The sequence below is a fragment of the Pipistrellus hanaki genome (assembly GCF_964339955.1).
Source record: "Pipistrellus hanaki genome assembly, chromosome: 3".
NCBI lineage: Eukaryota > Metazoa > Chordata > Mammalia > Chiroptera > Vespertilionidae > Pipistrellus > Pipistrellus hanaki.
The window spans coordinates 155,819,093-155,835,556 of NC_140505.1; the positions used below are offsets into that span (position 1 = coordinate 155,819,093).

At 34.9% G+C, this 16,464-nt stretch overlaps 1 protein-coding gene across 2 annotated transcripts in view; it reads right to left on the bottom strand.

The window, feature by feature from the left end:
- CCDC91 (coiled-coil domain containing 91) overlaps positions 1 to 16,464 on the bottom strand; it is a 247,348-nt gene that overhangs the window by 150,495 nt on the left and 80,389 nt on the right. For both annotated transcript variants that reach the window (XM_084877249.1, XM_084877248.1), the window contains exons 4-6: positions 8,767 to 8,927; positions 7,257 to 7,460; positions 6,171 to 6,275 (exon numbers count right to left, since the gene is read on the bottom strand). In XM_084877249.1, the coding sequence (XP_084733375.1) occupies positions 6,171 to 6,275; positions 7,257 to 7,460; positions 8,767 to 8,927 (470 nt within the window). The remainder of the gene's footprint in view (positions 1 to 6,170; positions 6,276 to 7,256; positions 7,461 to 8,766; positions 8,928 to 16,464) is intronic.

Genomic DNA, 16,464 nt, shown 5'->3' on the forward strand with positions numbered 1-16,464 from the left:
AGACCAACCAAAACATAAGATCCTTCTTTTCCTTTAATTGTTTTCTTCAGAATGTTAATCATTCTTAAAGGTAGCTGAATAAACAAATAATGCTTAATTTATATTTCCTTCAGCATTATCTACTTCTAAATAAGACTGCAACTGTATTTTGAGTTATGCAGTTAGAACTTGTTAATTCCTACTAAGGATTAACAGCCTCTGGCTGAGGGCCCAATGTGCAACACTTGACCAGTATTCACTTTGAAATAGTACACAAACATTGAGAATAGTATCTCCTCATATTTAAGTAATGTGACCAGTGAAACTAACAACAGAACATGGACGGTCATCTGAAACAGTGCAATTCCATTTATGAAGTCAATTTAAGGTCCTCTAAAACACCATATTTTCACATAACTTTTAAAAAATAAAATTCTCCAACAGAAATTAAACTACAATATCCAGGAGACATTTTAATAGGAGATGGCATTAGGAAGAATTGCCCAGTCTTTAAAAATATTCATACAGAAAATTCCAAAAGCTAGCTATAGGTACCCTTACTGACAACTATCAAAGATGATCATTTAATAATGAGCTGTGATGTTAACTGAATTTTTAAAAATGTGGCAACATTATGAGATGTGCATTTTAATAAGCTGCCAAGTTTCTCCAGAGCTCATCACAGGTGAGACAGGTGAGAAAGAAGACAAAAGAGTTTGGTACTCAAGCTGTACTAAGATGAGTTCTCTATTAATGTTATGAAAAGCCCTTTAAATAGCTACCTCTAACAAATACACATGACTCACTTTTCTTCCTCCAGTTAGCCCACACACCCTGGACAGAACAGGAAAGGAGACCTGTGCACACCCCCATTGTACTGCAGAGTTCACAGTATTCGTTATTTCCTTCTGCTATGGGCACATTCACAAACCTCCACCTATCCTGCTAATTAGACCGTATCATAAAACAACACTGTTAGAAACCCCTGTAATAGTTCATGTTGTTTTAAGAAAAAGTTTGTTTAAAGGCTTTACACACATTCCATTTATTAATTACTCTTTCTCTGGTCAGACTAAAATCTTGACAAAGGCACACCCAAAATGAGCCTAAGTAAAGGTAGATGAATTTATAAAATTAAAAATTCAAGCCCTATATTTTGATAGCACATGAAAACTCTTGTGATGGTGGTAAATAGGTATAAATTTTGTTTTCCTTTATTGTCCACACTTCACATAGTAAGTACATTCTTATAAACATATAAGTATACAAACAGTTTAAGAAGAAAGGCTTCTCAGTTAATTTAGTCTTGTTGGTACTATCTTTTTATATTCCTAAATGGTTTGCTTTATTTAGGATACCACAGAGAGGCAGGCACCAATATATTAACCTTGTCATCATAAATAGCAAAAACCTTTTTCTATTTTATTAAATTTCACAAATATTTAGAATACTTGTATGTTACATACATGTTAATATAAAAATATGTACATCTACACAATGGAATACTATACTGTGCTACAAAATAAGAAATTCTTACCATTTGCAACAACATGAATAGAACTGGAGAGCATTATACTAAGCGAAATAAGCAAGTAAGAGGAAGATAAATATCACATAATCTCACTCATTTGTGGACTATAATGAACAACAAACACTGATGACAAAAACAGATCCAGAGACAGAGAAGCATCTATCAGACCATCAAAAACAGATCCAGAGACAGAGAAGCATCGATCAGACTATCAAAACTCAGAGGGAAGGTAGGAAAGGGTGGGGGGTGAAAGGGAGAGATCAACCAAAGGTCTTGTATGCATGCATATAAGCCTAACCAATGAACACAGACACCAGGGGGATGAGAGCATGAGTGGAGAAGTGGGAAGGGGGAAATGGGAGGATAAGGACACACATGTAATACCTTAATCAACAACAATAACAAAATATTGATTGCCATGCTCTACAGAAAAATAAATGATAAATATATTTACTTTCAAGCACCTGAGGAAAGATGGGCAAATCACTAATTCAAGCAAGAAATTTAATGTTCACTATTTAAAAGCTCACTTTTGCTAATATTTGATCTTATATATAAACTTAGCATACAGTGCTCTCCTTTGACACTCACATATTCCTAAGAAATTATTAGATAAAACTTGTACCAATTTGGGAGGATGAGGGGGAAGGCTATATCCACAGAAGAAAATGGGATAATAGAAAGGAGGTCAAATAGTAAAGCCCAAGATTTTCTAAATTTTTGTTGAATTAATTTAAATATTTGTATTGAAAATATATTTCCAGAAAGACTAACACACATATCATGTGTGCACAAACTACGTAAACACAAAAGAGATTGAGATTTATAGATTATCTCCCAATTTAATTTACCTATATTTTATTTACTCTCTTCTATAGCTACAGTGACTCCATGAATTAATTTCTCAAACTGTGTTCCTTTAAAAAAAATTACTCAAAATACTTGCTTTAAAATTCGTTCTAGAGATTGAAATTAATTTTCTGCTGTGGACACACAAAAAAATGTTTATTTAAATTTTTAAATATTCCTTGCTATTCCATTTACAGACTAAGGAGTAGATGCACTCCTCCCGATGTTTATTAAGAAGTACAGCAAAAGGCCTCAACAGTATAATTAAAACAAAAGTAAGAAGATTCTAGAAGGTGGTGGATCCTAGGGACCTCAGAACGCAAGGAATGGCATAGTGGTAAGTTTTCTTTTAGCCTCAGAAAATGGGATGGCCAGTAACCATGAAATGCCAGTGAGCACAAACCCAAGAAATGCCATCCCTCTCCACCCAAAGGACCATGAAAGGGGGAAAACAGAAAACTTTTGGATAAGAAGCACTCTATGACCACCAGGCCCAATGGTTAAAAACATCAGCTCACTTCCAGCTCTGAGAGCAAAGGCCAGAGTGCTGAGCCCAGACCTCCCTCTCACCCAGCCATGAGTGCTGCCCTGGCTGCCCCTGAGGGGTAACAAAGAAAGCATTAGGGTTTGAAGGAGTTTTGAGGACTTGCATCCCCACCCAAGGGTCAGGAGGCTCCATCTCCCCCTTTTCCAGTGTCAGAGAAGCTGAGTGGGGAACCAGACTCTTACAACCACTCAGAAACAGCAAGGCTTCCTGGCTCCATGGTGCTAGTACAAGCACATGGGAACTGCTACCAGGTAGTCTCCTCCAGGCCAGGGTGTATCAGCCAAAGTCTTCAGGGGGCCTGACATTACACTTTCTCTCTGGAGTAAGAGCACCCCTTCTGCCCAGGGTGTCAAAGGCTGCTGAGTGGGAAAATTGCAATTTCACCCCTACACCTGACATGCACAAAGTGGCCTCCACCTTTCCCCAACCTACGTGGTGTCATTTAAACAAGATAGAAGGTGTCACACAAAATAACCCAAATATGTAGGATTTACCACTCATCATACCAAAACAAACACTGAACACTGGTTTCACTTTTTGCCTTCTTAAAAATAAAAACGAAAATCCTCTTTGGAAAACAGGTACTAATGTAGATCTTTCATAAAAGCAAAGTGGCATAAGGCGTACTTTTCAAAAACTAAAGGTTACCTGTGCCAGCTAAACAGCATGCCTGCCTTTAAGTTCAATTGAGCTATGAGACCTTCTAGTACATTTTCTATCACTTAGTTAACCAAGGCGATAAAATACTCCATAAGTTAATTTACTCTTTTAATCACATGGTATAAAAAGAGAGAGAGGCCTTTCTTGGTGCTGAAGTAAAAGTATCTGAAAAAGGTTTCTTTGGATTAAGAAAGATCTTTTTAAATTGAATACTCAAGTTGTAACCCTTAAACTATCACTACCAATAATAAAAGTAGTAAGATAACGATAATGACCCCTGGCATTTATATAGTCTTTACTGTAAAAAACTCAAGTACTATATGGCCCCAGATGATTTCTCAGATATGTTACTATTCCTATTAATTGACTAAAAAACTAAATTTTCAAAGGTATAAGTCACACTACAGGGCCCAAATAAGATATTCAGAATAGATAGAAGAAACACTAAGTTCTGTCAGTATTCGGTACTGTGGCTTCTAATAAGCACCTAATTCCAAGTATGGGGCTGGTAAATGTGACCACATACAATGAGAACAGGGAGCACAATATTAGTGCACACTCATTCAAGAACATTGAGCCCCCATGACACCCACATTACATGCCAGGTATTGCTCTAGGTACTAGAAAGGAATGCTCCTATTCTCATGGAGTTTACACTCTGGTAGGGGGAAAACAAAAAAATAAACACATCAAAATAAAATAACAGGTGGAGATAAGTGCTATGAAGAGAGGCAAAAAAGAAAAGAAAAGGGGCTAGGGCGTGCTGAACATGTACACAGTTCTCATTTTATATAGCATGGTCAAAGGAAGCCTCCACAAGAGCAGGTATCTGAAGTTTCACTGAGACTTATTAAAATACAATTTTCAAAGACTTAACATGTGACTCATATAAATATAAACTGAACATAAATCCCAGATTTATCCTACTCACTTATTAAGACTCAATAAATCAGAAGTTGAGACTGGTTCAAAGTGCATTTGAAGATATATATAGATATATTTACTTATATATTTACACAATTTAAATAACAGGTTGTTAAACAGGAAAGAATGCTAGGTTAGAGACAAAACTGATGATTGTCCTTTATAAAGTTATCTTTTTGAACCAACAGGCATTGCCTCTGGGGAAAAAACATAATTAGCATGTAATATCAATAAACCATGAGTCAAATAAAGTACATTCTCCTAAATAGTCTTTGGGTAAGTCTATTAAACAATGTTCCCCAGACATTGAAAGAACACACTGCAGCCTTTTCCTTATTTTCATGTTGCACATAATTTTTAACAGAGCCATGTAGATATCTGGAGGGAAGGCATTCCAGGCAGGGAGACTGTGACTAAATCATAAACCATTTCCCTCCACTCACCACTCCAACAGCCAAGGAATGCCCTCTCAGACAGCCTCCCAGGTTCACCTGGACCTTATTACCCAGCCTGCTGTAAGTAAATAGCTGGGGGTAAAATGGAAAAGTTGGAGAAGCCAAAAGATTTACACAGAAAGGAGAATGAGAATTAAGACTGGGAAATGATTTGACTTAAATTAAAAAAACACACACTATTCTATCTGCTGAAATAAAGACTCGTTGAGGAGAAGAGCAAGAACAGAAGCTAGAAGACCACCTAGGTGACTATTAAAATTATCTAGGCAAATAAACAATCTGGTCAGATGGAAAAGTGCTATGGAGGAAAAAAAGCATCATATGGGCATGTTGGTAGGGGATGTCAGCATTGCCTGAAAGGTCTGATGGAGACTTGAATGGTATAAAAAAGAAAACATGCAGAAAATTAAGAGGAGGAGAAAGAGGCAGGGGAAAGGTGGGGAGAAAGGAAAGAAGAGAATATAGGGCTTTGCAAACCATTTTAAGGACTCACTTGACTTACTTTGAGTGAAATAAGAAAACACTAAAGATTTCAGAGGAGAAAAATAACAAAATCAACTGTAAGTATTGAACAGATCACAGTGGCTGCAAGGTGGAGAATGGCCCATAGTTAGGCAATGACAGAGCATAAAGATTGGCTAGAAATAAAGAAGGCCTAGAATAGGTTGGTAGCAGTGACCATAATGACAAATCATGGAAACCTGGATATTTTGAAGGTAGAGCCAACAGGTTTCCCTGAAGGAACAAACATGAGTAAGTAAAAAAATAAAATAAAATAAAATAAAATAAAAATAAAAAATGATAAATGTGGTTTTCAGCTTTAAGGAATGGAAAGGTAGCATGGCCATTTACTGAGATGGGAATGAACAGGTTAAAAAAAAGTTTATTAAGGAGGCAAAGAGGAAACATTGATTACAATATGTAAAAAAGATTAAATAACTCAGTTTGGGGATTACAGGATTCTAAGCTCTTTTAAAATATAATTTCAAATAATAAAAATCAGAATGTCCAAATTCCAAATTTCACCCATCAGAAACAGAGTATTTTTCACCAAATTGAGTCTCAAACAACTAACCCTCACAGACTCATACTTTTCAAAATTACATTTGTCAATATTTTACATACTGATTGTTCATTAATAAAGTGTTTATTCAGCACTATTTGAAATTACATTACATGCTTCATCAAATGCTTACACATTAAATCATAAGCATAGGTGGTTTACCTGAAGTTCTTTGTATCTATCTTGAAAAGAAATGGCCTCTTGCTCTCTTTCTTTAAGGAAATCTTTTTCCAAGACATTGTGCTTTTCTATCAATGATTCCACATCCTAAAGGAGAAAAATCCAAGCACAAATTTTGTAATGGCATGAAATATATTTTGTTATTTCAATGAACATAGCAGAAAATGTTTGGTAAGGAAAAAGCCCACAGGACGTATAATTTAAATTTTAACAATATTATAGATTGTATGCGCCACTCTCATTTCCAGACCAATATCAAACATTGTTATAACACTAAAATTATTCATGCTAATAAATGAATAAAAGCACCTAAGTTGATTATAATCAACACAGTTTATATCTACATATACTTCATAAATTTGCTAAGGCCCTTTTATAGATATTTTAAGGAAATAGAAATGAGAACATAGCCAAAACCAGCTTGTATCAGTGGATAGAGCGTCGGTCTGTGGACTGAAAGGTCCCAGGTTCGATTCTTGCAAAGGCATGTACATTGGTTGTGGGCATATTCCCAGTGGGGGGTGTGCGGGAGGTAGCTGGTCAATGTTTTCTCTCATCAATGTTTCTAGCTCTCTATCCCTTTCCCTTCCTCTCTGTGAAAAATAATAAAATATATTTTTAAAAAAAGAAAAGTTGTGTGTATTTAAAAAAAAAGAAAAGAAAAAGAAATGAGAACATAAATAATTTACTAAAATAGCTGTACTCTTGTCAAATATCCCATGATGTCTAATGTTATATAGGTATAAGACAATATTACAAACCTGCTAAACTATGTAAGAAATACAATACTACCTGCTTTCAAGATAAATAAAAATAAACCAGAAAAAAAGCATTATTTAGAGAAAACAAAAATCTAGTAAAATATATTCATATCTTTAAAAGTACACATTTAAGACCAGAGATTTCTTATCAAAGACTTCTAAGTGATAAACTCAAATGACTGGTTTAAACCTACAACCAAGAAAGGACAGTGTCTTCTTCCCCTGATGAGTTTTTAATCAAACATAGGGATTTTATAAAATATCCAGAATGTACAATTTAAACATTTTTAGGGAAATGTAAATATACCTTTTTAATTCTCTGTTTTTCTTCCTCAGAAACTTTGAGTTTAGTCTCCAAACTTGAAATTTTCTGCTGAAGCTGTAGGTTTGATACATTGGCTAAAGGATCCTCAGAATCATCCACAAGAGCAATTGTTCCATTACTTTTCTCATCAGTTAAACCCAATGGAAAAAGTGAGATATCCAGATCAGTGTGTGTTGATTGCTGAATCTAAACCACATTAAAAAAAAATATACAAGAGGGAAAAGTTTACACTGTACCAATAATGAAAACATCCAAAGGGCACCAGAAACCACATTTGGAAATTAAGTTGTAACAAGGGTTCCGGAATTATTTCACCCTTTAAGTAAATCAACAGAAGACCTCAAACTATTACAACAACCTGATCTTTACAGGAAAACACAAAATTTCCTCTAAACTTAAGAGTTTAAAGCACTTATTATTTTGCAAGCAAAGCACTAAAAACTTAAAACTTTTTCATGTCTGAAAGTATATAATTAAGAAGAGGCATATCTAATATCAATTCTTAAATTTATACACACCAGAATTTGCTTATATTTTAAATTGTAAATCGGAATTTTAAATTTATATATATAAAAGCCTAAGCAACCAACAGACTGAAAGACTGAATAACCAAACGACAGATTGCTATGGCATGTACTGACCACCAGGGGCAGACACTCAATCAGGACCTTCTTCCTGGTGATCAGTGCTCTCCCACCACGGGAGCACAGTTCAGCTGACAGAAGGGCACCGGCTAATGGCTGGCGAGCGCCAGGCAAGTGCCACAGCATTGGCGTGAGCCTCTCCTCATCGGAACTGCCTGGGTGTGAGCCCATGACAGACACAGTGGGGCTGGCATGAACAGGAGCCATTGGCAGGAGTGGCAGGAGGCATTGGACTGCCAGTTTTGGCTCGAACTCTCTAGGCCACACTGAGGGACCCCACTGGTGCACAAATCTGTGCACTGGGCTTCTAGTTAGTTAATAACCTCTAATTAATCATCACTTTCTAGTAAAGATACCAGGTAACTTGAGATTGTGTATAGCATCTGGAAAATTTGGATTAAATCCAGCATCTAGCACAATGCCTGGATCAATATATATTTGAATGAATAAACTCTAAGGCTGCAATCTTTTAAAATTTTAATATAAAATTGAAAAGAACACTCTAATACCTGAAACATACAATAAGCATCCCTGAAAACAGAAATGATTATTCTTTTTTTTGTAATTATTTTCCCTTTTGAAGTTCAAGATTTGAAATGTAAATGAAGTCAATTTTAATAAATGGACACTCAAACCATATTAAGGTTACTTAATTACCTTGCAATTGTTCCCTAAAACAAACATATTATTCAGAATTCTAGATATTAGCCTCAAAATTAGAGTGTCTACAGAAATATTTTTCAGAAAGTTAAGAAAAGGAATCAGAAAATCTTCAAAAATTAATTCAATCAGTATACAATGTATTTTTTAAACATGCAGATTTTCTATAAAGATAGGCTTATCTTTACCTGCGCTTTAGGAAGAGTTTGACTGACTATGGTGGTGTCTGCATGTGTAATCTCTGGTGATGAAATGATGGGCTCAGAAGAGAGGCAGCCGATGGTGGGAGAAGAGTGGTCATGGTCCAGTACAATTGCAGGAGAAGCTGGAGAAAGATGGACTCCAGACACTGGAGGAAAGCAAACAAAAAGATGATTAAAGAAAAAATAATAAACAGGTTGAAGGGAAGAAAAGAGAGTGAAGAGAGGGAAAGGGAAAAAGGAAAGGGAAGAAAAAGCAAAATGACTGAAAATGAGAACCATTTAGGAATAGTTATAGAAATCTAAAACTAGCATTTCTAAATTTAACATGATATTTCCATATGAGACTCAGGTAAACAAGACAATTTAATAATGTCTTAGTGTTTACATATAACATATTACCATTAGAAGTGCATTTCTAACTCAGAGATAGTATTTAAACATATTACATAACTATCAAGTTAGTTCAGAAAAAGCACTAACATACTTACTAGTGCCAGACAGAGGCACTAACTTGGCACTAAGAAGACAGCAGTAAGCAAGACAAGTCAGGCATCTATGAACTCAATGGCCTGATGACCCAGTATCCAAGTCAAATCAATTATTACAATGAAGTCAGCAAAGAGGAAGAATAATTACTTTTAAATAATAATACAACTGTCTCAGTGTTAATTTCTTTTTCAAGAACAATAGATTTTTCATATTAAAGTCAGCCAGTTTGCCAACTTGTTTTTAAAGAAAAAATGTTGAAATACAATTCTGTAATTAGTTTCCCAACAAAACATTATTAGATTGTGATTAGATTTCAAATACAAAGGTCACAAAAGAAAAGCCAATTGCCAAGCATGAAATAAAACAAAAATATTGATGAAGGCAAAATAAACAGGTTAATATATATATTAGTTTATTTTCAAAGTAATATTATAATTTTGACAAAGGAAATAATGATATTAAAACATATATCAATCTATGGGACACATTTGTAGCAGTGTTTAGAATTCTTTCTAAAAATTCAAATACATTTATACTATGTATTTCAAAGTTTAAGAAGAGTAAATTATTTTTAACAGTAATCTATTTATATGTTCTGACTTTCTAAATTATAAAGACCTTTATTCCACATTGGCATGAGTGGCAACCTCAGGGAAGTTCTACCATAAATTCTGGAAGACAGCTCACAATGGAAATTGCATTTCTGCCTAAAGAAAAATATTTATAATGTCAATAGGTATTAACAAACTTAAGAATTTATCAATTTCTGATTGGTACCATACAGGGATCATTCAGTTATCTTATGTTTACTTTTACTTTATAGCAATATTGTGTTTATAAAATAGTATGTGCCATACATGAGAGCAATTCTAGCTTCTCACATAGGCATTTCACTATTTTAACTAAAATATAGAAAACTAGAATTTCAATTCATATTTTACTTGATACATCTATTTCAGACATGACTCTTTTTTTAATCTTATCTATTCCATTTGCTAAGATTTCTCTAAAATGTCAAAATATTCTAACTTCTAATTTTAAATTACAATTTATAACAAAAACATAACTAATTTTAAAAGTATGAATTAAGTATTATGGCATAGTAAGAGTGAATACAACCCTGGTATTAAGACTATAAACTCTGGAACCTAATTGCCATCCCAGGTATAGAGCAATAGCAAGTATATTTAACTTCTCTCAATTTCCTTATCTGTAAAATTGGCATAGATTTGCCAATCCTATATAATAAAAAGCTAAAATGCTAATTAGACTGGACTGCTGAACAATCTTCTGATACAACCTTCCTGAACAGCCAGTGGGTGAGGCCGGGGGCTGCAAGGCAGCCCAGGGCAGTGAGGGCCAAGCCCCTTGCACGAATTTCGTGCATTGGGCCTCTAGTGAGGTATAAATTGACTAAATTTGTATAGGTTTTATTATTGTGCTTATATTATCTTCATTATTATTTCAAAGATTAAAATTTGTTAAGACAAGTATGTTTAATTCTGGCCATAAAAGTGACTATCATCCTGGATTCAAGAAGTTCTTAAAATATCACTCTGATCAAATACCTGAATATTTTTAAATCTCTATGTTTTTATATTTATATTTATACCTAAGATAAGATTTCATGCTGACAAAGTTAAATTATCAATCCATAACATCATATGAGGAAAACAAGTAGGGAAAGTGGTAGAATAAAGAAAAGGAAGGAGAGAGAGAGGAAGTAAAGAAAAGAGATAAATACAGGAAAGGGGAAGGGAGTGAGAGAGGAAAGTAGGGAGAGGGCAAGAGAGGCATCCTCAACTCAACCTCACACCTTCCACACTTGACCTTCATACCCAAATGTTTTATCTCCAAATGATTCCTGTCTCAATTGTCTTCTCACCTAACCCTCATCACTCCACAGAACTCAACAAGTAAGATATTAATTTTCCTTTTAGTTACTATTATATCAAAAGAAACTCATCTTTCTTTAGTTCTCCAGAGCACTAATACTAATGACCCTCCTTTACCTGGAAATTTCCCCTGGCACCTGTGAACCACTTTATCCTAGACTTCCTCCTAACATTTTGACTAATTTTTCTTATTTCCTCTCCACCTTAATATTCACTGTTTTCTTCATGTTCTGATCTCAATATTCACATTATTCTTACAACTTTCAAAACCCATTATTTAAATTTCTACCTATAAGCTCCACTCTGCAGAGGTCCAGATACATATATTCAACTTTCTACAAGACTGTTCCATTAAGCTACCTAGTAGGTACATCAAACTTACCCATCATCTTACATAAATCTGCTTTGTTTCATGCTTTCCATTTTACTAACAGTATCTCGAAGAACTATTTGTCCAAGCCAGAAATGATACTACTAAGGACTGACTTTACTTTAGTCCCACTGTGCTACTAACAGTTACTGATTATGCCATACTGTTAAATACCTCTGTGACCTCACAATATTACTGCTTAAGTAAAAGCCACAGCTATTGAGTCAGAAATGGAATTTAATTTCAACACTAACAACTTACTTGTTATGTAGTCTTAGGCAAATACAAACCAATATAAACCACTGATTCAGTATTCTGAAAATGGGGAAATATGTACCTCAAAATGATATTATACAGCTTAAATTAGATAATATAATTAAGCTTTTTGACTATACCAGATTGGTACATGGTAAACATTCAATAAAAGGAAACTGTCATTTTTTTTTTAATTTATTTTTTTTAACCATTTGACAACATTCGAAAAAAAAGCCTTTTTAGGTCTCTTTTCACCTACTCCATTACCCACACAACCACAATAAAAGTTTAATTCCCATGCCCAAATATTACAAGTTTGACAAATGAAACAATGGCATTAAAACATTACATATCAATCTATGGGACACATTTGTAGCTCTGTTTAAGAAAAAATTATAACTTTGAACACATCAATTTTAAAAAATGATTTAAATTCCCAACTCATAAACTAAATAGAAAAACAAAAAGAAAGCACAATACCAATAATAAAGATAATATAAATCTAAGTAAACTTAAAAAATAGATCTAATTAATAAAAAAAATTCTCAATGCCTAAAAAATACAAACAAAATAGTAGAGAACTGATTAACAATAAAAGAACAAAAGTACAAATATACAAATTAAGTGACAAATGGAACATAATTACAACAGAAGTCTTTAAATCATAAAACTCGTCTATAGAATTCTCAGTAAATAAATTTTAAATTCTATTTTTTAAAATGTGCAATACATGACCACAGAAGTATAGTTTAAAAAAGTTGGTCTAATTAGAGCTAAAAAAATTAATACTCTGAAATTGGTCTAAAAGCATTAAAAATAAAGAAAAACTTCCTTAGCTTACATAACAGTAATATAACATTAATAGCTAAGCCTGATAAAAGACAGTACAAAAACAAAATATTTAGAGATTATTAGAACAACACACACAAAAAATAACGAGGCAAAAGTTCTAAATAAAATGTTAGTAAAGAGAGTCCTACACAATATTGAGAACAGATTTGTTCCAGGAATACAAGGATAGGTCATTATTAGGCAATTCATTAATACAATATCTCATACTAATAGACTTAAAGAGAAAATAATGTTTTATCTCCAAGACTGAAAATGCTTTTAGTAAAAATGAACACTCAAGAAAATAGGAATTGATGGATACTTTCTTGACATAATAAATTTAGACCTTAGTCCTAAAGTCAACATGAGAGGAAAAAAAAAAAAAAAAAAAAAAAAGATCAAATTAGACTAATTCCTCTATGGTCAAAAACAAGACAAGGATGGATGTCTACGATCTCCATACCATTTAACATTGCACTAAAGGCATAAGCCAATGCAATTAGGCAAGAGAAATTAAATGTATAAAAATAGGAAAAGAAGAAAAACTATCTCATTGTTCCTACTAAAGTCAAACAGTAAACACAATCAGTAAAGCAGAAAAATATAAACTTAATGAATAGAAATGAGCAGCATTCATATGTAAAAAATAATAACTATTTAGGGGATTTCATGTTAAAGAAAATATACTTCCCTTAGCCACAAAAAAATGATAAAACACTGAGGAAAAAATTTAGCAAGAAGCATGACAAAAACTTTAAAACACTTGTAAAAGACTCAAAGGTATACCTGAACAAAGGTAAAGATATCCCTTATAATTAGTTAGGGAACTATGTATCATAAAGATGCCAATCCTCCCTTAGTTGTTTTACTTTAATTTTTAAAATCTTTATTGTTGAGAATATTACAGATTTACACCCCTCCATTAACTTCCTCTACTCAGTTCCCAAGCCACCCCAAGTCTTTACCACCCTATTGTCTCTGTTCATAGGCAATGCATATACTAAGTAATAAAAGAGTAATATGCAAATTGACCATTCCTCTGCTATACCCACAATCCACACCCACCAGTCAATCAGGAATGAGTAAGCAAATTAACAAAACCAAGATGGCTGTGGCCACAGAGAAAGCAGGAGGCTTGGGATTCCCCAGTAATGGAGGAAACCAAGCTTTCCGCAAACTCTGGCAGGCCCAGGCCTCCACTCAAAACTACAAAGTTTCAATTATAGAAGATAAATAAATCCCAACAGAAATGCCTGTGGTTAAGGAGCCAGTTGGAAGCGTGGCTCCACTCAAGGCTACAAAGTTTCAATTATAGAAGATAAGTAAGTCCCAGATACCAGGGCTTCTGCTTGGGGTTTGGGTAAGGTGAACAGACGTCCCGCATTTGGTGGGACCATCCTGATTTTTAACAATTAACAAACAGATTCTTTCCAAAAACCGGGACTGTTTTAAAATGCCACAGGACACGGGACAAATTGTTAAAAATCGAGACCGTCCCACCAAAAGCAGGACATCTGGTCAACCTTAGGTTTTGGGGGACCTGGCCAGCCTGCAAACCATCACAGGCCCCTCACCCAGGCTGCCCCATGACCCAAGGGAACCCCCACCCTGATCCGGGACACCTTTGAGGGCGAACCAGCCAGCCTCCACCCATGCACCAGGCCTCTATTCTATCTAATCCTATCTAATAAAAGAATAATACGCAAATTGACCATCACTCCAACACACAAGATGGCTGGCCCCATGTGGTCAAAGATGACTGGCCCATGTGGACACAATATGGCCACCACAAGATGGTCAGCAGGAGAGGTCAGATGGTAGGGAACATGCCTGCAAGGGAGGGCAGTTGGGGGTGATCAAGCCTGCAGGGGAGGGCATTTAGGGGTGACTAGGCCAGCAGAGGAGGGAAGCTGGGGGCAACCGGGCCTGCAGGGAAGGGCAGTTGGGGGGATCCAGGCCTACAGGGGAGAGCAGTTGGGGAAGCAGGCTTGCATGGAGGACAGTTAGGGGTAAGCAATCTAGCAAGGGAGCAGTTAGGCAACAATCAGGCTATCAAGGGAGTGGTTAGGGAGTGATCAGGCTGGCAAGCAGAAGCGATTAGGGGCAATCAGGAAAGCAGGCAGGCTAGCAGTTGGGAACCAGCAGTCCTGGATTGTGAGATGGATGTCTGACTACCCATTTAGGCCCGATCATACCTGGATCAGACCTAAATGGGCAGTCGGACATTCCTCAAGGGGTCCCAGATTGGAGAAAGTACAGGCTGGACTGAGGGACACACACACCTGTGCACGAATTTTGTGCACCAGGCTTCTAGTATGCATAAAAATTTTGTGGTTAATCTCTTCTGCCCCACTCTCCCCACTTCCCTCTGAGAATCATCAGTCTGTTCCATATTTCCATGCCTCTGGTTCTATTTTATTCATCAATTTTCTTTGTTCATTAGATTCCTTGTTCATTTATTTTGATTTTTAGTTTCAATTATTGATAGATATGTATTTATTGCCATTTTATTCACATTTTTCTTTCCTCCTCCTTCTTTTTCTGATTCTTCTAATGAATGCTACTGCCACTGCTTCTTTTTGTTACTAACTGCTTTTCTCTTACTGCTTTTAAGATTCTCTCTTTGTCTTTAACTTTTGGAATTTTCATTATGTGTCTTGGTGTGGGCCTCTTTGGGTTCTTCTTGTTGGGGAATCTGTGATTGCTGGACCTATAAGTCTATTCCTCTCACTCAAAGATCTTAATGAGAGTTTCAAGTGTATTAATGAGACTTTTAAGGATCTTAGTGAGAATTTCAAAGACAGGAAAAAGGACCAGTCAGAAATTAATAATATACTAACTGAAATAAAGAATAATGTATAGGGACTCAACAGTAGATTCGAGGATTTCAAGAATCAAATCAATGATTTGGAATATGAGGAATAAAAAAACAACCAATCAGAAGAGCAAAAAAGCCGAAACCGGTTTGGCTCAGTGGATAGAGCGTCGGCCTGCAGACTGAAAGGTCCCAGGTTCGATTCCAGTCAAGGGCATGTACCTTTGTTGTGGAAACATCTTCAGTAGGGGGTGTGCAAGAGGCAGCTGATCAATGATTCTCTCACATTGATGTTTCTAACTCTCTATCCCTCTCTCTTCTTCTCTGTAAAAAAAAAATCAATAAAAATATATATATATATTTTTTAAAAAAAAAAAAAAGAAGAGCAGAAAGAAAAACGAATCCAAAAATATGAAGATAATGTAAAGAGCCTCTGGGACAACTTCAAGTACACAAACATTCGCATTGTGGTAATGCCAAAAGGAAAAGAGAAAGAGCAAGATATTGAAAACCTATTTGAAGAAATGATGACAAAAAACTTTCCTTAATGTATAGGCCTAATATAAATCCAATAAAAGTAAAATAAGCTTTTTTAAAATGGATCTAGACAAATGGACATTAAACATAACTCGGAAGAAGTAAAAGCACAAAAAAAGAAAGGAAAAACAAAAAATATATATGAGGATACTAGACCCTCTTATTAATACATATTAATTTAAAAACTATACTAAACCATGCTACCAATCTTATTAATATAATACTGCATTAAATCGCATAAAAACATAAGATGCATCCTTCATAATTTGAACAGTTTGGTGCAGAAATAAACAGACCAGAAAGTCCAGAAATGGACCCAGGTCAGTGTGAAACTTTAGTATATGATAAGAGTGGTATTTCAAATAACTGAGACAAAGATGGGCTTGTTTATAAAAAGTGCCAGGGCAACTGAATAGTCATTTGAAAATAGATGAGGTAAAAAAATAAACTCCAAATCGATCAGAGATCAAAAAAGTTTTTTAAGAGAACAG